This window comes from Martes martes, assembly GCF_963455335.1.
Source record: "Martes martes genome assembly, chromosome: 9".
NCBI classification, from domain to species: Eukaryota; Metazoa; Chordata; class Mammalia; order Carnivora; family Mustelidae; genus Martes; species Martes martes.
The window spans coordinates 60,254,330-60,277,696 of NC_137896.1; the positions used below are offsets into that span (position 1 = coordinate 60,254,330).

Consider the following 23,367-nt stretch of genomic DNA (forward strand, 5'->3'; position numbering starts at 1 on the left):
TGCCCCTTGAAAACATTTTTAAAAAGATTTTACTTATTTGAGATCTAGAGAGCACAAGTGGAGGGGGAGGGGCGGAAGGACAGGGAGAAGCAGCCACTGTGGCAGGCTCAAATCTCAGGACCCTGGGATCCAGACCTGAGCTGAAGGCAGATGCTTAACTGACTGAGACATCCAGGTGCCCCTAGCCAATATATTTTAGAGTTTACAGACATGTAACTAACAGATTAACACTAATGAGTGTGTATTTGGGCAGTTTCTAGATCTGTAGTGGAAATTTTGCTGGTGTGTGAACTGTTTAGAACCCTATGTTGTTAATTCTTCAGGAAAGAGTTGGAATACCACCTTTGCATGAAAATGATTGCTCTTGGTGATTAACATCATTCTGTGGGTAGATATTAAAATCCACTAGTAATCATAGTAAAGAAGACAAAATGAAGTTTTGTGGCTTTTGTTTTGTTTTGTTTTGTTTTTAGTGGTATTTGAATGGCTTCTTTTTTCTTTTTTTAAGATTTTATTTATTTGACAGAGAGATCACAATTAGGCAGAGAGCAGGCAGAGAGAGGGGTAAGCAGGCTCCCCGCTGAGCAGAGAGCCTGATGCAGGGCCTGATTCCAGGACCCCAAGACCATGACCTGAGCGGAAGGCAGAAGCTTAACCCACTGAGCCACCCAAGTGCCCCCTGAATAGCTTCTTCTTTTTTTTTTTTTTTAAATTTTATTTATTTATTTGACAGACAGAGATCACAGGAGGCAGAGAGGCAGGCAGAGAGAGAGAGGAAAGCAGACTCCCTGCTGAGCAGAGAGCCCAATTGGGGCTTGATCCCAGGACCCCGGGATCATGACCTGAGCCGAAGGCAGAGGCTTTAACCCACTGAGCCACCCAGGCGCCCCCTTGAATAGCTTCTTTAAATGCACATTGGAAGTCCAGTGGGAACTGATAACTGTGCTCCAGCAAAAGGTGAAATAAAGTTAGGGGGAAAGTATGAATAAGTAATTTTGATATATTTTTTAATAAGCGATTCTTCATAAGACTCCTCATAGGGTTTTGAATATCCCTGTTAAGAGAATGGAAGAGTCAGGAAATCTTTAGCATTGCAAGGCATTCAGGGTCTCTGGGCTCATTATATATACAGCTGCTGTCCCCTTTGCCCTTCACCTGGCTAGCGGTTACTGTGTTGACACTGGGGGCTGGGCATGACTGCACTGACAGCCTCTCATTTCGTTGGTCTTTATAATTTCATTACTTGTGGGCTAATAGGTGAATTTTAGCTTATGAATCTTTCAAGGGGTGGAACATTTTCAGCCCCTTTTGTAGTCCCATAAGGGACCATAGAACACAGCCAGAAGTCTTTAGACTTAGTTTTTAGTTCATTTATTTTGGTTTTCGGTCTTTTTTTCAGTTTGAGCTTTCTTATTCAGACCTCAGATATTTTAATACTTTTTAAAAAAGATTTTATTTATTTATTTGAGAGAGCGACATCGAGAGAGAGCGTGAGAGAGAGGAGGGTCAGAGGGAGAAGTAGATTCCCCATGGAGCTGGGAGCCCAATTTGGGACTTGATCCCAGGACTCCGGGATCATGACCTGAGCTGAAGGCAGCTGCTTAACCAGCTGAGCCACCCAGGTGCCCCTGACCTCAGATATTTTAAAAACTTACAAAGCCACATTGTTAAAATTGAAGTGGGTTTAGAGAGTGGAATTTTACCTGCTTGCTGTTTTACCCCAAATTCTGTTTCCTCCTTGCCACATTCATCCCATATATCCAGTTCATGGCTCTACAGGGATTTTACTGAGCACCAATCAGTCAAACTTTGTTTTATAGGTGAAGAGATGTGAGGCTCAGTGCTCTTGGACTCATCCCAAGTCATATAGCTAGGCAATGGTAGAACTGGGATTAAAGCCCAGATCTTGTGTCAGTAAGTCTCATGTTGTACACCATGGATAGCGCTTCTAAAATAATGATGTTGTGTACTTTATAATCTTCAGAGGGTTTCCATGCATGTGGTCTCATTTGATTTTTAGTCCGTGACTTGGTGGGGTAGATTAGTATAATAGCAGCTGATGTTTATTGAAGGCATAACCTAAAAGCTAGGGATAAGGGTACTTTTGCATACATGAATCATTATCTATTTTTTAACTAGTTTTTAAAAACCTTAGTTACTTATTGACTTCTATGTTGATGCTGGATAAGAAGTCCATAGGTTATTTTAAGTTGTGTATTACAGTTTTAGAAACATTTATCACTTTCCTCAAGGTCATCAAGCGCTGTGGGGCTAGATAGCAACCCAGTCTGCAAGACTTTCATCTAGAAGACGGTTTTTATTTACAAGTTTGAAAATTGGTTGGCTGCTTGATAAAGGTCATTCTCTTCTTAGTGAGCAGGGGTAGTCAAGAGGACATGTTGTAAGTCAGAAGGTTGCTTGAAACAGAGAAGATGAGAGGGTTTGTGTTATTTTTGAGTTATTTGTGTCAAGTTGTGGTATCTTGATGTATTGCTCTCCTCCATTCTAGGGTAAGTCCTACTTGAGAAGCAAATCAGTCATCTAGAGTGGAGAATTCTTGCCATGAATATGGCTTGAGAGGATAAGTGCCTCTCTCTCTCTCTCTCTCTTTTTTTTTTTTTTTTAAAGATTTTATTTATTTATTTGTCAGAGAGATAGAGAGAGTACAGGCAGGCAGAGTGGCAGGCAGAGGGAGAAGCAGGCTCCCTGTGGAGCAAGGAGCCCGATGTGGGACTGGATCCCAGGACCCTGGGATCATGACCCTAGCCGAAGGCAGCTGCTTAACTGACTGAGCCACCCAGGCATCCCAGGTGCCTCTCTTTCGAAGCTCCGTACTGGTTAGCAGAAACATAAGCCCTGATTTCTGGCGTACCACTTTACAGAATAGGTTTTTACATTATCTGTACTAATTTCACACTATGAAGGAAGCACTGTAGTCTATAGAACCCCCTAAATGACTTATACTTAATCCCACCTGTTGTGTGGTTCTCATTAGCATCAGAAATGTGTATCATTGACTAATCTTGTCTGTGTACCATTTTGGGGGTAGGGAGGGTATCCTATTTTCTGTCTATTAAACAGCACAAAATGTGTGAATTTTGTGGCTCATCCAGCAGAGCATGCGATTCTTGATCTTGGGGTTGTGAGTTTAAGCCCACATTGGGTGTATAGATTGCTTAAAAATCTTAAAAAATAATAAAATAGGAAAAAAGTAGATACGATTAAGTATACAGGGTACAGTTTAAAATATAAATGTACTGAAAAAAATTATAAATGTACTGGAGTACACTTTACTGAGACATTCCTATTCCTACTTTATTTCTTACATGTAAGTAAGTACATTGTTCATTTTCTTTATTTAACAAGAATTTATTAACTTTCGGGTGCATGGGTGACTCAGTGGGTTAAAGCCTCTGCTATCCGCTCAGGTCATGATCCCAGGGTCCTGGGATCGGGCCCCGCATCGGGCTCTCTGCTTAGCGGGGAGCCTGCTTCCTCCTCTTTCTCTGCCTGCTTCTCTGCCTACTTGTAATCTCTGTCTGTCAAATAAATAAATAAAATCTTAAAAAAAAAAAGAAGGAAAAAAGAATAAAGAATCGTTCTTTAAAAAAAAGAATTTATTGACTTTCTATCATATGTAAGATTAGTGGCTATTTTATATATATATAATATGTTCTTGATATTTTCATTCTATAATGTTTTGAGCATGAGAAAGGAGAGATGTTGGGGTCTAACTGAAATAAGTGAAGTATGACTAGTCTTTGATGCTGTGTACATATGAACAGAAGTCTGATAAGCCTCCTTATTACTTGCTTCCTGTTACCTGAATCTCTTTTATTGACCTTACAGTTTAGGTTGTCAGGTAGCTTTGCTGCATGCCAGGTTGGTCTGCTACTGCTCTTTGCTAGCATCATAGATGTGGGTCATGGAGTTTTCTTTGTGTCCAGAGGTTTTTTTTTTTCCTTCCTACTCTTCCTGCCTAAAATCTTTTCCTTAAGTTCATTTGTAAGGCTAGTTAGTATTTCCGTAATTGATACTCATTTCTTTTTAGATCGTAAAATTTTAGAATTCATACAAAAGTGTCTATAATTTCATTTATCTCAGTATTGCCTAGTAAAATATGGTGTTTTATACACAGTAATATTCCATTAGCTTTGATCTCTAGGTAGTTTAGTGTGGTGTCCCCTATATACATGTCTGAATTATTTCTTAGATGCCATAATTACCTGTGCTATGAGAAGTAATCTACAGCTGTCTACTAATTTATTTAGCATCTATTGTCTGACAAAAAAGAGATTATACAACTGACATACAACAGTGACAGGGCTGATAAATTGTCACTCCCAGTATTTAGTAAACACCAGATTTGCAATGAGGTTTTTACCTCAATCCACTGTCATAGGCCATCTTAGTCTATACATAGGTTATTTAAATGAATTTGATAGTACAAGTTGCCTTAAGTCTTCTGGAATAACTAAAGGAGATCTGCATAAATAAATACAGACATCAAAACTGTCATGTAATCAAATTTCTAAAATTTGTTGCTGAAGTATATGGTTATAGTGTTAATTTTTATATTTGATTTCTGTAAATAGGTCTTCAGTGTGTCTTACATAGAGTACAAAAGGGAACTGTGAAAGAATTTTAATCTAAAATGGAATAAGAAGATAGGAAATGGAGAGTCTTAGGCATATGCCCTCAGAAGAATGAATTTAAAAATTGGGCTGATTTCCTGTAAATGCCTGATGTACAGAAGATGGAGACTTCTCTCCTGACCAATGAGTATCTGCCAAGAATCTCTCCCTGTCCTCAAGCCAGTAAACTTAACTGCTTGGACTCCCCCCCCCCCCCCTTTGCAATCCTTGCCTGTAAATACAGTCCACCCCAAACCTTCACCAGGCATGCTTGTAGCTTGGTACAGCATGCATTTCCTGAATTGAAATTCTTCTGTTCTCAAATAAATTCAGTTTCTGGTAATAGGAGCTTTATTCAGTTTTCCTCTTTATTTAGATTGACATCTAGTAGTCAACTACCCAAACCTCTTACAATAAAAGACCCAGACAATAAAATAATTCAGACCTAGAGAGATGGAGATGTACCAGAGATCAGTGAAGTGGCAGAGTCTGGACTAGAAATAATTCCTCTTACCTTTACTCTTTATTCATTATCTCTTGATTCACTAGTGCTATGTATTATGTTATAAGCAATAACAGATTGACTGTCCTTACTGTACTTTTATTCCATCAGTATTTAATATTAATTAATCCAGATATTTATTGCTTTCCTTGCTGCATTTTTTCCCTGTATTTTTGACCTTCCAAGATCATTCTTCTTCTACCTGAGGGATATATTTTAGGATTTCTTTAGTGCAACTTGGCTGGTGGCATTATGTTCTGTTTTTATTTGCCCCAAATACCTTTATTTCATTTTTCTTGACTGAATTTTTCTCTGGGTATAGAATGCTAAATAAGTTAATTATTTATTTCAGCACTGTTGTCTCCTGGGACTATTGTTTCTGTTGAAAAGACAGCTGTTATTTAATTGGTGTTCCTTTGAATATTTTGAATGGAATCTCTGTTTTCCCCACCCATTGCAGCCACTTATTTCCTTGAACATAGTAAGCATAGTACAATTTTTTTTTTTTAAGACTTTATTTATCTGACAGAGATCACAAGTAGGCAGAGAGAGGTGGCGGGGAAGCAGGCTCCCTCCTGAGCAGAGAGCCTGATGTGGGGCTTGATCCCGGGACCCTGGGATCATGACCTGAGCCAAAAGCAGAGGCTTTAACCCAGTGAGCCACCCAGGCGCTCCAGCAGAGTACAGTTTTTAAAAATCTGGGTTAAAATCAGTATCTGGAGTCTATGTAGGTCTGTTTATTTTGTTTCTGTTGGTTTTCACTCATGTGGTCTTACTACTTTGTGTGCCTGGTTATTTTAATTTCTTTTTTTTTTTTTTTTAAAGATTTTTATTTATTCATTTGACAGATCACAAGTAGGCAGAGAGGCAGGCAGAGAGAGAGGAAGGGAAGCAGGCTCCCTGCTGAGCAGAGAGCCCGATGTGGGGCTTGATCCCAGGACCCTGGGATCATGACCCAAGCCGAAGGCAGAGGCTTTAACCCACTGAGCCACCCAGGCACCCCTGGTTATTTTAATTTCTATGCTAGACTTTGTATTTTCAAAATGCTTTGCCAAAACATGGGAAGATTAGGATGTTGTAATCCTCCATAGAGGATTTACACTGCTTCTGCCAGATGCTTTGGAGCACTGAGCAGTCCAGGGTCATCTTTTTTTTTTTTTAATTATAATTCCAATATAATTCACATACAATGTTATATTAGTTTCCAGTGTATAATATAGTGATTCAACAATTCCGTACATCACTCAGCGCTCACCATGATAAGTGTACTCTTTAATCCCCTTTACCTATTTCATTCATCCCCTACCCATCTCCCCTCTAGTAACCATCACTTTGTTATCATAGTCTGTTTTTTAGCTTGTCTCTTTCTCTTTGTTTTGTTTCTTAAATTCCACCTATGAGTGAAATCATATGGTACTTGTCTTTCTCTGACCAGCTTATTTCACTTGGCATTATACTCTAGAGATCCACCCATGTTGTTTCAAATGGCAAAATTTTAATATTTTTTATGGCTGAATAATATTCCATTGTATATATGTATATATACACACATCACTTCTTCTTTATCTGTTAATTTATTGATGGACACTTGGACTGCTTCCATAATTTGGCTATTGTAAATAATGCTGCAGTAAACATAGTAAATATAAACATATATAGGGGTATATATATATTTTTAAATTAGTGTTTTCATATTCTTTGGGTAAATAGTAGTAGAGTTATTGGATCATATAATTTATTTATTAAAAATAATATTTATTTAAATAATCATGTAATTTTTTCAGGAACTTGCATACTGTTTTCCACAGTGGCTGTATCAGTTAGCATTCCCACCAGCAGTGCAAGAGGATTCCTTTTTCTCTGTATCCTCACCAACTCTTGCTGTTTCTTGTGTTTTCGATGTTAGTCACTCGGACACGTGTGAGATGATACCTCATTGTGGCTTTGATTTGCATTTCCCTGATGATGAGTGATGTTATTCATCTTTTCATGTGTCTGTTGGCGATCTATATGTCTTAGTAGAATATCTGTGTCTTCTGCCCATTTTTAATTGGATTATTTGTTTTTTTGGTATTCAGTTTTATAGGTTCTTTATATATTTTGGGTGCTAGCCCTTTAATGGGATATGTCCTTTGCAGATATTTTCTCCCTTGTCTTGTAGTTTTGTTGATTGTTTCCTTTATTATGCAGAAGTTTTTATTTTGATGTAGTCCCATTAATTTATTTTCACTTTTCTTTCCCTTGCCACAGGAAACATAGAAAAATGTTACTATGGCTGTGTCAGAGAAATTACTGCCTGTGCCCTGTTCTAGGATTTTTGTGGTTTCAGGTCTCACATTTAGGATCTTAAAGCATTTTTAATTTTTATTTATTTATTTATTTATTTTAGGATCTTAAAGCATTTTGAGTTTATTTTTGTATATGGTGTAAGAAACTGATTCAGTTTCATTCTTTTGCATGTAGCTGTCTATTTTTCCCAACACAGTTTGTTGGATTGTCTTTTTTCCATTGTGTATTCTTGCTTTCTCTGTCAAGGATTGATTGACCACATATGTATGGGCTTGTTTCTAGGTGCGCTTGCGCTCTCTTGTTTCATTGATGTTTATGTCTATTTCTGTGCCAGTACCATACTGTTTTGATCACTACAGCTTTGTGGTGTATCTTGAAATCTGGAATTGTGATGCCTCCAGTTGTGTTTTTCTTTTTAAAAGATTGCTTTGGCTACTTAGGGTCTTCTGTGGGTTTTTTTTTTTTTTTTTTTAAGATTTTATTTATTTATTTGACAGAGATCACAAGAAGGCAGAGGCAGGCAGAGTGAGAGGAAGGGAAGCAGGCTCCCTGCTGAGCAGAGAGCCTGATGTGGGGCTCGATTTCAGGACCCTGGGATCATGACCTGAGCCGAAGGCAGAGGCTTTAATCCACTGAGCCACCCAGGCACCCTTATTTTGTGGTTCTATCCAAATTTTAGGGTTATTCTAGTTCTGTGAAATACGCTTTTGGTATTTTAATAGGGATTGTATTAAATCTGTAGATTGCTGTAGGTAATATGGACACTAACAATATTGGTTCTTCCATCCATGAGCAAGGTATATCCTTCCATTTGTTTTCCTCTTCAGTTTCTTTCATCCATGTTTTATAGTTTTTAGAGTACAGGTTTTTCCCCCCTCCTTGGTTAAGCTTATTCCTAGGTACTTTATTTTTTGGTGTAATTGTAAATGGGATTGTTTTACTCATAGCTCTTTCTGCTCCTTCATTATTAGTGTGTAGAAATGCAACAGATACCTGTGTATTGATTTTGTATTCTGCAACCTTAACAAATTCATTTATCAGTGAAGTCTTTAGGGTCTTCTACATATAGTATCATGTCATCCGTAAATGATGAAAGCTTGCTTCTTTACCAATTTGGATGCCTTTTATTTCTTTCTGTTACCTAATTGTGGCTAGGACTTCCAGTACTATGTTGATTAAAAGTCGCGAGAATGAACATCCTTGTCTTATTTCTGATCTTAGGGAAAAAGCACTCAGTTTTCACAATTGAGTATGATGTTAGTTATGGGTTTTTCTTCTATGACCTTCTTTGTGTTATGTTCTCTCAAAACCTACTTTGTTGAGGGTTTTTTTTGTCATGGGTGGGTGTTATACTTTGTCAAATGTGTTTTCTGCATCTATTGAAATGATTGTGTGATTGTTTTCCCTTTTTTGGTTGATGTGAATATTGAACCACCCTTGCATACCTAAGTAAATCCCACTTGATCATGATGATTTTTTTGTATTGTCTGATTCATCTTGCTAGAATTTTGTGGAGGATTTTTGTATCTGTGTTCATCAGAGATACTGGCCTTTTTGGGATACCTTTTGCGACCGTTGAGGGACTGTTCCCTTTTTTTGGTAGTGTCTGTATTTGGTTTGATATCTGGGTAATGCTGGCCTCAGAATGAATTTGGAAGCTTTCCTTCCTCTTCAGGTTTTTGGGATAGTTTGAGAAGAATTGGTATCAATTCTTTAAATGTTTTCTAAAATCACCTGTGAGGGCATCTGGTCCTGGATTTTTGTTTGTTGGGAGTTTTTTGATTACTAGTTCAATTTCATTGTTGTTAATGTCTCTTCAAATTTTCTGTTCCTTCCTCATTGAGTTTTGGGGAGTTAGTGTTTCTAGGAATTTACTTCTAGATTGTCCAGTTTGTTGGCATATAATTTTTCATAATATTCTCTTATAATCTGGGTCGCCTGGGTGGCTCAGTTGGTTAAGTGGCTGCCTTTCATTCAGGTCATGATCCCAGGGTCCTGGGATGGAGCCCTACTGTGAGCTCTCTGCTTAGTGATATGCCTGGTTCTCCACCACCACCACCACCCTGTTCCACTCTCTTGCATGTGCTCTCTCTCTCAAATAAATAAAATCTAAAATAAATAAATACACACACACACACACACACACACATACTCTTATAATCCTTTTTATTTCTGTGGTGTTGTTTGTTGTTTCACCTCTTTTATTTCTGATTTTGTTGATTTGAATCCCCCCTCCCCCTTTTTTTAAATGCATCTGCCTAAGGGTTTATCAGTTCTGTTGAGTTTTTTCAAAGAAGCAGCTTCTGGTTTCTTGATCTGTTGTTTTTTTAGTTTCCATTTTGTCTATGTCTGCTCTAGTCATTATTGCTCCCTTCTTTGTACTGGTTTGGGGTTTTGTTTTTTTCTTCTTTTTCTACCTCCTTTATGTGTAAGGTTAGGTTCTTGATTTGAGATTTTTCTTCTTGAGGTAGGCCTATATTACTATAAACTTCCCTTTAGAACAGCTTTGGTGCATTACAAAGATTTTGGACCATTGTGTTTTCATTTTCATTTGTCTTTTTGTATTTTTTGTTTCTTCCTTGATTTTTTGGTTGACTCATTCATTGTTCAGAAGCATGTTATTTGTGTTCTTTAGTCTAGGATTACCTTAATTTAGTTTCAGAGATTGAAGTAATACAGGGCAGGGTATGTTTTTGGCAAAATTTGGCCTACTTCCAGTTTACTTACTCCTAGGATCCTAATCCTAAGTGTGGAGATATATATGGTTGGAGAGCCCTTAAATTCCAGCTTTTGTTCCCTTACTGTGTTTGTTCAAAAACATTGCCCAATCTCTCAGCCACTCTTTTGTAATTGCCACATGTTCTCAGAGGAAGAAGCTGTCCCAATCTGGGAAGGAGAGGTTTTCTTTTTAATCTTCTAAATCTTGGCACAGTAATTTTTCATTATTTTCTGGGCCTTCTATGCCTCTTTTTTTTTTTTTTGAATGTTTTGACTAGCTTTCCTCTTTCTCAGCAGGAAGGTTGATCCAAATACCTACTTTACTATTTGTTATGGGATTTTCTCAAAAGTAGAATTTGAATGTATAAAATGAAATATTGTTTCTTTTCCCCCTTTTTCGGTCTTATTATTTGAATCCTCAGTGTGAGTTTGCTGTACTTGGTCAAAGTAGGGGAAATGAAGAAGTTACTAATTTCAGTCTTACTCCTTTTCAGAGCTTAAACATTTGTCTGGAATAGCTTTATTACTTTGGACTAGAGGAAGAACCTTTATATTTTTAAAAATTTATTATAACTTTGTTCCATAGTTTTCTGCCTCATTAAATCACTGTTAATATTTCATATTGGCCCTTTGCAGTAGTTACCCAGTCGATCTTAAATGAATAAGGCTCTTAACTAATTGATTAGCCCACTGAATTAAACTTTGATAATATATTTTATTCTTTAACTTAATCTTCATTTAGCTGATTAATTGTTGCCTTTAATTTTTGTGAGTATGCATCCGTAACATGTAATGGCCAGAACTCCCAAAGTGTTCACTTGTAAGGGCAGATGTATAGATGCAGAGTTTATATGAAATCAAGAATTGTGTGTTAATACATTTCCCAGACACCTTTAAGGTAAGGGAAGTCTTGAGGGTCTAGACAAAGTGAGCCTCTTAAAACAGAAGTATTTAGTAGAGCAAATATTGCAGTGCTGGGACTTAAAATGAACACATTGGGTAACCATGCCCCCTACCTTTGTCAGACTGAAAAGAACACCAGTTCTCTCCACCAGCATCCATGTCCCCTAATCTGGGTTAATCACCTGGCCTGTTTGCAGAGCTCTTTGCTCATGCCCCTTGTCTCTCTATCAGACTTATATTTTTAAGAGAATGCCTCTACATATCTTTTAGGCCCCTTTTAAGAGTAGACAATACAAATTCATAATTAATATTAATGTCAGCAAGGGAAAACTGTAAATCACATAATATATCAAATGTAGAAATAACTTGATAGAAAATACCTGCTGATGTGTGTGGCTAAAGTGTCATGTTTTAAGGTGTCATTCAGTAACAAATTCTTATAAACCATATCAAAGCTGATTTGACTTGGGTAATGTGCAAAACATCTTTGGTAGCATATTAATTGATATTGAGTTTTACATAGTAGAAGAAAAATAAATAGAGGACATGTTAATTTTGTGACGGATAATGCAGTAGTGTCTCAAGATGTAGCTATATGACTAAAAGAATTTTATAAGGAATTTCCTTTAGTGCCTGCTTTGACTTCTGAACCATTTCATATCTTGCTAGCCACTAAGCCAGCTAACACTTGATACAAGCCATTATTTGGTGCTTTTGGTTGCTTAATGGGATAGTGGGTCAAGTGTAGCTTTAAGGAGAATGCCAGATTTGATAGTTTATTTTAAGTGATACTCCTTCTACTTTATCTTCACTAGATGTGTTGTTTTAATTGACTTCTTTTAGGGGTTTTGCATAATAGATGAATTAGACTGACTACACTCTAATGTGTCTAGTATGTAATAGCAAAGACAGAGTTTAAGAGCCGTATCAGAGGGCAATTCATGAAGGAAAATGTTTTCTTGGGTTCTGTTAATACTGATTAATGTTAACAAGTAAGCATGGCCATGTTAGTCTAATTTGGTGATTCTTTATGCAAATATGTATTAGGTTTGGTGCTCAGGAATGCATAAAATTTTTTGCTATAAAATGAAATTTATAGTAGTTGTAATTTAAACCTGATATTTATCTACAGGAGGGTGTTTTAGGAACAGATTTCACTGATGCGGGAGAATATATGCTTTGGAAAAAATTTTAACTTTCACCAGTTGAATATTTGAGTTTATTTTAACTTCTCATTTTTCTTGATTTGAAATGAAATGTCAATTAGTAGTACATTATGTTATACATAATACAGTTTTTTTTTTTTTCTTTCCCCCTAATTACAGAAGCTCCACCATGAGACGAGGTGGATGGAGGAAGCGAGCTGAAAATGATGGCTGGGAAAAATGGGTGTGTTTTAAAAGAATAAAAATACTATATTTAATTGTTCAGGTATTTTTCATACCTCTTGTAGGTTATAGTGTGGTTTAAGGCATTTTTTGAAAGTGCAAATCACTTTAGATACCAACTCTTCTCAGTTTTCACAATGTATTGAAAGCTTGTTTAAACTTTTTTAACACCTGAAATTTATTTTATCCTGAGGAAATAAATGTTCTGGTACACAGATACTTTTAAACTTTTTTAACACCTGAAATTTATTTTATCCTGAGGAAATAAATGTTCTGGTACACAGATACTTAGTTATGGTAATTTTATTGCAGCTTTGCTAATAATACTGAAAAACAGAAAAACATGATATACTCTAGTAGGGGATTAGTCAAATAAATTACCTCTGTGTAGCGCAACACTGTTTAACCATTATTTATCTTTACATCTTCCTTCCTTCCTTCCTCTCTCTCTCTCTCTTTCTCTCTCTCTTCCCCCCTTTTCTCTCTTTCTCTCTCTTTGGGAGAGAGGGGGAAGAGGGGCAGAGAGAGAGGGAGAGAATCTTAAGCAGGCTCCATGCATGGAGCGCCATGCATGATCTCCAACCCTGAGAACATGACCTGAGCCGAAATCAAGAGTTGGATGCTTAACCAACTGAGCCACCCCTTACCTTTATATTTAACTTGGCAACATGACCTTGACTAAAAGGTTGTGTTACAAAGGGCTGTTATATATGATCCTATTTTTCTAAAACCTCTATATTCTGAGACATAGTAATAAAGTTTGAAAATAAGATCCCAAAATGTTAACAGTGAATGGAATCCTACCTCATTTCAGTTTTCTTCATATTTTTCTATATTTTCTGAAAAAGTTTTTTTTTCCACAATGAGCATGTAATATCTGAATAATCAGTGAAGTAATTTCCATTTTGTAAGAATATATGTGCCACTTCTAGATATATGTGGCTGTATTTTAAAGATCTAATGGATAGTTGTTTAGAGTGAAGTAAAATCAATAAATACTTAATTGGTAATTCAAATAATTAAGCTTAATTTTGTCAGTGTTTAGGAAAAGTATAGCTGAATTCATATATTTATGTAGGTCTTGAGCTGAAATAATGTTTTCTTTCTGAAGTTGATGTTCTCTAATAAAAATTATTACTACTATTAAGTAGATTGCTTAGATCCAGAATTTCACCATGGAATCATCTATTGTAGTAGCTACATGCATGGAGAACTGTACTGGTTTGTTGGATTGTTTCATTTTACTTTAAGTTGCTAATTTTAAGCTTCCTGTATTCAGAAGATAGTGGAAGACAGTCAAAAATATACTCTTGCTGACCACATGTCAAATTTTTAATTGGTTTACACCTCAGTGTAACTTCTGCTTAATTTTGTAGATAAGAATGATGTTTTGTGGCATTAAACATTATTCTTGAGTTACCTTCCTCCTCTTTTAAAGTAACTGACAAGAATGTGATAAAACAATTAAAAATTGAATTGACAGAGGGGAAACTCTTCCTTGACCTGATTGTTTTATTGCCTTGCCTTATGGTTAATGTTTATAATTGTACCTTATGTCATCATTAAACCTTGGTCACTAGCATAGTGAACGTTTATTTATTTATTTATATTTATTTATTTTAATGTAATTTTTTTTTTAAGAAAGGGGGTGAAGAAAATATAACTTTTGTGATTGGTTTATCTTTCTTTAAATTCTAGGGTGGGTATATGGCTGCCAAGGTCCAGAAATTGGAGGAACAATTTCGATCAGATGCTACTTTACAGAAGGATGGAACTTCATCTACAATTTTTAGTGGAGTTGCCATTTACGTTAATGGATATACAGGTTGAGTCCTTTTTACTTTTTAGGTACCCTATTTTGGCATGTACTTTTATTAGGATTGAGAGTGATTTGTTTTAAATTGTTTTATTTATCTTCTGTATAAAAATGATAAAATCCTTTGCTTAGAGTCTTTTCCTTTTCATCCTACCTGTACTTGCCATTGTGTTTTTCATTTTAATTTTTATCGAAGTACATAGTTTTAAAAAGCCAAATGAGGTTTAAAATGGAAAACAGTAGTCTCCTTTCATAACCACCTGACGGAAGCTCACCACACATGAGTGGGGTATGTACGCTGTGAGGTTCAATATAGTGGGATCTGGTAGGGCCATTTCACTGGTGAATTTCCAACTGTAATTATCCATGGGTCCTTTTGAGCTGGTGGGGGAGGGGTGTGTGTGTGTGTTAGAGTTCCCAGAATCTTAGAGAAGGTATAAACCTAGCTGCCAGCATTTTGGTTGCCATGGGGGAAGGATGGGGCCACAATGCTCACAGTTTAGAAAATAGAATTTCATTTAATCTTCCTCTCCTTTTTTTTCATCCCCTGTGTCCACTTCTCCCCTCCTGTATGTTTGTTGTCATTGAGTCCACCCTCTGGAAGGGACATGATAATCTTTCTTCTTTGTAAGTGGAAATAGAGATCTGGACTTCTAATCTGTCTCTTAGAATTTCAACCATAAACTTCTTGTTTTATCACCTGTTCACATGGCCCCTTTTGAAGGTGCTCAGTGCCTGTTTTACTGGGCACTCAGTTTCTCTTGCTTTCACTGGCACCAAGCAGACTCTTCTGTGCTTCCACATAGCCCGCTTAGATTTTATCTTTTATCCTTCTCTGATCTGTAAAGTCAGTTATCACTTGTCTGTTGGCTATCAGCTTTTATTACTAAAGTTTTCAGTCTCTTGAGAATTCCTCTCCTTTTAAGATCATTTTAGTGTTTTGTTTTGTTTTGTTTTAAGTGAATGGCTGTAAATGTGTCATTCTGTGATATTTAACTCTCTCTGCTTCTCAGTTGGCTGTTACTCGCTTATCTGTGAGGTCTCTTTATACATCACTTCCCCTAACTTGTCTGATTGTCTTCCTGCTGGTGTAGGTGACTTCTCATGCTCCTGTGGGACTATGACTCCTAAGTGTCTAACCATTTATTGGATCTTATTGTAGTTGCCTGTTTACTAGATAAGAGCAAGAGCTCCATTTTCACATTTTCATTACTGTTTTACTGTGTCTCTACGGTGACCAGGCATTAACCACTCAGGAAATATTTATTGAATTAAAATAAAGTTTTAATTAACTGATACATTTTCTTGGTTGAGTTTTATCAGGCATTGTTGACAAGGAATTTAGTCTAAGAACGTTATCTCAAAATGAATGCTGGTGCAGCTTTGGTAAAGTTCATCACATGCAACTTTTCTGCCTAAGTATTCTGAAACATTCAAGCTCAAAGACTTTTCTGAGATGCATTATAAACATTAAAAGTGTTAGAGCGAGAGGGAGGGAGGAAGGGAGAAGAAAGAAAGAAACAAACATTGCTTATTACATTAGCCAGTAGTGGAAGTCCCCAGTTCATGAGGGCACCCTTATTCATATAAGAAGAGATCCTTTGTGTGAGGGAGAAAAAAAAAAATGCTGTAGTGACCACTACCGTGGTTGAGAATGGAATTCTAATTCTACTTTTGTCACCAGTTTTTGTGTGACCATAAGACATTATCTCTGTGGACCTGTTTTATTTGGACCCAACTTTATCCCTATCTTTTTCATTATTATTCCTGTCCTTTCCATTATTTTCCCTATCCTTTTCTTTTTGATAGGGATGAAAATATTTTTACTATTACTAGGATTACATTATAATTTTATAAGTAAAGTTCCATTTTGTTGAATTTCCTAGGGGCATGCAAATTGTGATGATTAAATTTTTTTAGAAAACTTTCCAGTTTTATTGAATATTCTGTCAGTTTGTAGACAAGAGAATCAATAATCTCTGTGTAATGAATTAGCAGTAGTCAGTGCCTTAGATGCAGTAAGACTAGTAGGAAATGATGTATTATTATTATTGATTCTTAATCATGATCCCCATAGACTTTAACATTCCAAGTTTTCTTGATTCCTTTAAAATTTCCAGTTCTGCCAACTGAAAGTTTCTTTGGTAACTCCCATCCTTTGCAACCCAATTATCACTGAATTTGAGATTAAGAAAAGAATCTACATCTTTTGGATATTGTGTGTCTGTCAGCACGTTCTTTTTTTTTTTGTCCCCCAAAAGAGGATCTTTTTCCTACCAAGGTTAACTTCTTCGACTTCCATCCTTTTTTTTTTTTTTAAAGATTTATTTGAGAGAGCGCAAATGAGCGCACATGTGCACGTATACTCGGGGTTGGTGGGGAGGTACAGGTGGGGGTGGAGGACAGAGGTAGAATCTCAAGCAGACTGACTTGGGGCTCCATCATGACCTGAGCTGAAATCAAGAGTCAGTTGCTTAACCTACTCAGCCACCCATGTGCCCCTTCCTTGTTTTTTTTTGTTTGTTTGCTTGCTTTGTTTTTTTTTTAACCTTTTTAAAGATTTTACTTATTTGTTTGAGAGAGAGCAGAGCAAGAGAGAGGGCACACATGAGTAGGGATGGGGAATAGCAGAGGGAGAGGGAAAAGAAGACCGTTCCCTGCTGAGCAGGGAGCCCCACTTGGTTCTCGGTTCCAGGACCCTGGGATCATGAACTGAGCCAAAGACAGATGCTTAACCAACTGAGCCACCCAGGTGCCCTCAATCCTGTTTTTTTTAATTAAATTTTATTTTTTTGAGATAATTGTAAATTCGTATGCCATTGTAAGAAATAATAGAGATACCATGAGCCATTTGCCCAGTTTGTCTCCTTGGTAACATCTTATAAACCATAGTACACATATCAACCAGGAAATTGACATTGATACAGTCAAGATAGAGAGAATGTTTCCATACCACAAAAATTCTTCACTCTGCTCTTATGTAGCCACACCTGCTTCCAGTTTGCTCTCAGCCCTTTTAATCCCTTTAACTACTAACCCGTCTCCTGTTTCTATACTTTTTTCATTTCAGTGATGTTATGTAAATAGAACATATTGTATGTAACCTTTTAGGATTGGCTTTTTTTTTAAGATTTTATTTGTTTTTTTGAGCTCAGAGAGAGTGAGCACAAATGGGGAACAGCAGAGGGAGAGGGAGAAGCAGACTTCCTGCCGAGCAGGGAACTCGATGTGGGACTCCATCCCAGGACCCTGAGATCGTGACCTGAGCTGAAGGCAGAGCTTAACTGACTGCGCCACCCAGGTGTCCCAGGATTGGCTTTTTAAAATTCAGCATAATATTCTGGAGATTTATCCAAGTTGTATATATCGGTAGTTTTTTCCTTTTTATTGCTGAGTTATATTCCATTGTATGGGTGTTCCACAGTTTGTTAACCATTTACCTGTTTAAGAATATCTGGATTATTTTCTGGTTTTGGCTCTGAACATTTATATGTGGGTTTTGTGTGAACATTAAGAGTGCTATTGCTGGGTCACATAGATGGTATTTGCCTGTTTAGTTTTTTTAAGAAACTGCCGAACTGTTTTCTCTGTGGTTGTACTATTTTATTTTATATTCCCACTAACAGTTTATGAGTGACCCAGTTTCTCTGCATTCTTGTTAGCATTTAGCGCTTTTTAAACATTTTAATAGGTGTGTTCTGATATCTCATTGTGCTTTTTATTTGTGTTATGATGCATCTTCAACAGCATTTGATGAAGGCAAATTGATTTTTTGTTTTTGATTTTTAAATTAATTTACATATTCTAATAGATGTGTAGTTGTGTCTCATTGCAGTTTTAATTTGTATTTGCCTAATGGCAAATGATACTGAACAGCCTATGATGTATTTATTTGCCATCTGTATGTCCTCTTCAGTGAAATGTCTATACATGTCTTTTGCCCATTTTCTAATTGGATTGTCTTGTATTCTTTTGAGTTGTGAGAGTTCTTTCTTTATTCCAGATACTACTCCTTTGTCAGATGCGTGGTTTGCAGATACTTTCAGTGAGTCTGTAGCTTGTCTTTCATCCTTTTCGTATGGTCTTTTGCAGAACAAAGTTTTTAATTTTCATGAGGTCCGGTTTATCTTCAACTATCTATCTTCAACTTTATGGATTGTGCTTTCAATTAAAAGTTATTGCTTAATACTAGATCTCAAAGATTTTCACCTATTTTTTTTTCTAAAAATTTTCATAGTTTTATATTTTGCATTTAAGCTTATGATCCATTTTCAGTTAATTTTTATTTATTTTTTTTGGTGGCCTAATGGATATGCGATTACTCTGGCTCTGCTTGTTGAAAAACTATTTTCCTCCACTGGATTACTTTTGCACTTCTATGAAAAATCAGTTAGACATATCTGGGTCTGTTTCTGGGTTCTCTGTTTTATTATATTAATGCATTGATAACATATGGTTTTGATTACTGTACCTGTATAGTAAGCCTTAATACTAGGCAGAATGATTATTTCCATTTTCTTCTTTGCCAAGATTATTTTAGCTACTCTAGGGCCTGTGCTGTGCGTTTCCATATAAATTTTAGAATAAAGTTGTCTGTGTTTATAAGATAAATACCTTGCTGGGATTGTGATAGGAATTACATTAAGCCTGTAGATCAATTTAAGGAGAATTGACATCTTTACTATGTTGAGTTTTCCAGTCTGTGGGCCTTTCATCCCACTTTGCTCTGCTTTAGTTGACTGGACAAACAAATGTATTTCTTATGCTACTGGTGTGTTAGGAATTATGTTTGAACAGATGGTGGTTGATGGAGAATGTGGGTTTTTGTGATGAGTAATCTCTGAGAGTTAGGTATAGAGGAAAGTAGGTGGCAACACAGAAGAGAAGTTGCTGCCTCTGAGAGTTAGTGAGTCCTTCATTGAGGGATTCACTTTTTAAGCTGGATCTTAGATAAAAAGGCATTTTCTAAGCAAAAAAGGATAAAGTCATTCTTGTCTAATCCTGACCTACATTTTTCCCTTTCTTTTCTCTAATTTTGGTCATTGGGCTTATTCTGATACTTTAGGTGTTTTCTTTGTACTTTCTTATTTCTGAACTTCTGTTGGTGCTTTTGTTTCTTGTAAAAAGCTTCTTTCCTCACTTCTGTGAACTGGAATTATATTCATCCTTTAAGACTCAGATTAAATTAGATTTTGTCTCCTTCCCTAAGCCAGTCCATAGTATTTAAATTGCATAGCATCATTGTTAGAAACATTTACTTTGACACCTAAGTCTTATATTGTCAGGTCTTATTCATGCATTAAGTTTTTAGGAGCTAGAAAGCCCATTTTCTGTCGCAACACCTAGCCAAATGTGTCTCAGAGGTAGCACTGTAGGGCCTTAAATTTGCTATTCCATCTGATGTCCCTAGGTCTTCATCATTCACATCTCTGATCAAATGTCACCTCCTCTGAGACTTTCCCTGACCCAGCCTTATCTAAGATAAATGCACCTTGCCCTCCATTTTCTTTCCTAATCCCTTGTCCAGCTTTATTTCTCTTCATAGAATTTATTTGTACCTGAACTGGTATTATTTATCTGACTTATTTTCTGTCTGTCTAGTGAAATAGAAGTATCATGGAGCACAGACACAAGTCTTGATCATTGCTATATGCCAGGGGCTAGAACCTTGCGTGGCACATTGTAGGATGCTTAATAAATACTAGTTGAGTAAACGAGTGAGTAACACCGTTTTGTATTTGTACATCAGAATGTTAAAATATTTTCACTCATATGCTAATTCAGCTCCGTCTTCCTAAATCTTTATAGTTTTTAACTAAGAAATGAGCCACATTCTAGGCTTTTACTAAATTATAATCTCTGGGAGATAGGTCCTGAGCATGTTTATTTCGGTGAAAGCTCCCCAGGTTAGTTAGTGCTTCAAATCTAGTGAACTGTAATTGTTGTCTTCTCTGGAGTGGGATCAGGACAGTTAATATGGAAAGAGGTGTTCTGGTTATTTTGTGCTTTTTTCAGTATGTGGATAAAAGACCAGGTCCAGTGGCTTTTATACTGCTGAGGTTTCTGAAAAAATAGATGGGCAGACGTAAACTTGGGCATGGATTGCAAAATGAACAAAGAAGTATGCAAATATGACAGACTTACATTTTAAGTGATAAGGATTTGTTTAAAAACTTTAACCTTATTTTGTTGTTTTCTGAACATGTGAATGTGATGGTTTAGGAAAAGAATACATTTAATGGTGACAAATCTAGTTTTTCAGAAATGTATGCATTCCAGAAATTACTTTCTTTCTATATATATGTATCTTTTTTCATTTTTCTGTGAGACTTTGATCTTGTTAATCAGAGATGTGGGAATTTCATCTCTAACATGGGAGAGACTTCTGTATTAATTTGTCACCCACTGTATTTTTACCAGTGTTCAGTAGGTGTTTGCACCTGAGAGTTACTCAAAACTGTGTTCTGTAGTCTTTTGAAACTTCTTCAGTTTTTGTTTGGTTAAGTGTATGTGACTTTTAGTTGAATGTGGTAAGTCTAAGGTAGTTAGGGAGGAAAGGAGTCAAGAGAGTAATCATGGCTACTGGAGGAAGAGTAATGGGTGGGAGTCAGAAGACAAAAGGGTCTGCACAGTGGCTGTGTGATTATGGACGAATCACCTAATTTTTTCTATTTCCTCATCAGTAACCATGCTAAATTATCTTTTCTAATTTGTAGGATTGTGAGACTCAAATGAAATAATGAAATAATGAAGGATATTACTACTGTAGAACCAAAGGAGGTGTAAGCAGCCATTTGGTTTACTTCTTTCTACCATGTATGTAGCACAACCAACATTTAATCAAGTTCTTTGGATATACAGAATGAAATGGTGCGCATAATGAATATTTTCTCATTAGAGATTTGTCAAGGAAAACTTCTGTACAAGATTTTAAAATTTTGTTAATAGAATTTGTTTTAACCAGATGATCTTACAAACTGTGCCTAGGAACATGAAAGTGGTCTTCATGTAGCTTTTTGTGTTCTGTAATGGCATATGCTGTGATGGGATTTCACTTGCAGAGCTTTAGGATTAAATTGTGGTCTTGTGATATATGCCTTTTACTTTTACTGTGTGTAACTGTTTCTTACTAGGGTTGGTTTTAGTTCTGAACTTTAGTTGCATTCAGAACATTTTTACAGAATGTTCTTTAAAATTAACAGTAGGAATATGGTGAAATATAATTTTAAACTTAAGATAGTTTAGGATCCTAGAGTGTCTTCATTGTTAACAAGAACACTCATTATTATTTTACATAAGAAGTTCTCCTAAATAGTTTGAATTTTTAAATGCCAGAAATACTTCTATTGCAGTAGCAGTGCTTCTTCAAACCCAATGTCTTTATCCTTGTTAATACCATTAACTATTAACCAACCTGCTACAGCAAATTATCTTACATTTTTTTTTTTAAGATTTAATTTATTTATTTGACAGAGGGAGAGAGATCACAAGTAGGCAGAGAGGCAGGCAGAGAGAGAGGAGGAAGCAGGCTCCCTGCTCAGCAGAGAGTCCAGTGCGGGGCTCGATCCCAGGACCCTGAGATCATAACCTGAGCCGAAGGCAGAGACTTAACCCACTGAGCCACCCAGGCGCCCTCTGACTTACATTTTATTTCCCCTGCAATATTCTACCTTAGACAATGATGAAAAAAAACAATGGAGAGAGAAGAAATGGCTCTGACATCTCAAAACCTATTATAGAAGGTTGTAAGCATTTAAAACTTTGTGTAACTGGTATAAGAATAGGCAGATAAGTGGTTTAGAGTTGCTCAGAAATAAATTCTGTGGGGGCACCTGGGTGGCTCAGTCAGTTAAGCTTCTGACTCTTGATTTCAGCTCAGGTCGTGATCTCATGATCGTGAGTTCAGGCCCTGCTGTGGGCTTTGCACTGGGAAAAGGAGCCTACTTAAAAAAAAAAAGAAAGTATATGTTTTGTAAATTTGGTATGTAAATTAGATAATCATCTGTGTGTGTGTGTCTATTTATTATAAGTTACATGCATTATTTTTCTAAAACAGAACAGCCTAGCCCTTCAGTGCTATTTTAAATATTCTAGGTTATAAAGATCCACTAATCAGTGGGGGAGAGGGTAGGATTATTCAGTATAATTTGTTGCAACAAATTGGATGACTGGAAAAAAGTTCATACATCAAAATAATAGGAAATATAACACTAACATCGCAATAGATTAAAGGCAAATTTCAGAAACAATTTATTTCAGGAAATAGACCTGGGTCACAAATGTGGAAATATGTTCAACTTCACTATTAGATAAATGTATAATGAGACAATAAGTTTATGAAAAGTTTATTTAATTTTTAAAAATTATTATGTGAAATACCCAATACAGGTATAGATGGGTGAAAATAACTACTTCAGTCATTGCTGGAGCAAGAGTATGTGTTGGTAGACTTGCTTTGGAGAATGGCGTTATGAAACATGCAAGGGGCCTTTAATCTGCTTATAACCTTTGGCTTAGTAATTCTTCTAAGAGTCTATTCTAAGCTGATAAGCCTGATTGGCCTCCCAGTATAGATTTATAGAAGAGATCATCTTGTCATGTTGTTTTATTTGAAAGCCAAGCATCATCTAAGAATAGAAATTCAGTTATAAATTATACCATCTATAAGGTGACTTAAAACAATTAAAAATAACTATGGATAGTTTATAATAATATAGAAAAATTTTTGGTAAATGAGAAAGGATAGGGTATAAAATGAGAAGTAGGGGATGATCAAACTGTTAGAAAAGAAAAGCAACAGGAAAAATGCTAAGAAGCAAATCTATCACAGTGGTAACTTTCTTTGGGCATAGAACTGTGAGTGATATATCTTCTCATTTCTAGAATTTTTTTTTAAGATTTTATTTTTATTATTTATTTGACAGAGAGAGAGATCAGAAGTAGGCAGAGAGAGAGAGAGAGGAGGAAGCAGGCTCCCCGCCAAGCAGAGAGCCCGATGCGGGACTCGATCCCAGGACCCTGAGATCATGACCTGAGCGGAAGGCAGAGGCCCAACCCACTGAGCCACCCAGGCGCCCCTAGAATTTTTTTATTCCAAGCATGTGTTCGGTAGAATAG

General features: G+C 36.4%; 1 protein-coding gene across 8 annotated transcripts in view; it reads left to right on the forward strand.

The window, feature by feature from the left end:
• The window catches only part of LOC308349412 (DNA repair protein REV1), a 79,438-nt gene that overhangs the window by 14,642 nt on the left and 41,429 nt on the right, over window positions 1-23,367 (forward strand). For 5 of the 8 annotated variants that reach the window (XR_013967446.1, XR_013967447.1, XR_013967448.1 and 2 more), the window contains exons 2-3: window positions 12,372-12,435; window positions 14,133-14,259. Coding sequence is in view for 2 of the 8 variants with exons in the window: in XM_080814083.1 (XP_080670209.1) it covers window positions 12,382-12,435; window positions 14,133-14,259 (181 nt within the window). In the remaining 6 variants the exon portion in view is untranslated. Of the gene's footprint in view, window positions 1-12,371; window positions 12,436-14,132; window positions 14,283-20,966; window positions 21,121-23,367 lie in introns of those variants that run through there. The other 3 variants (XM_080814085.1, XM_080814086.1, XM_080814087.1) reach the window with 3 other exon arrangements.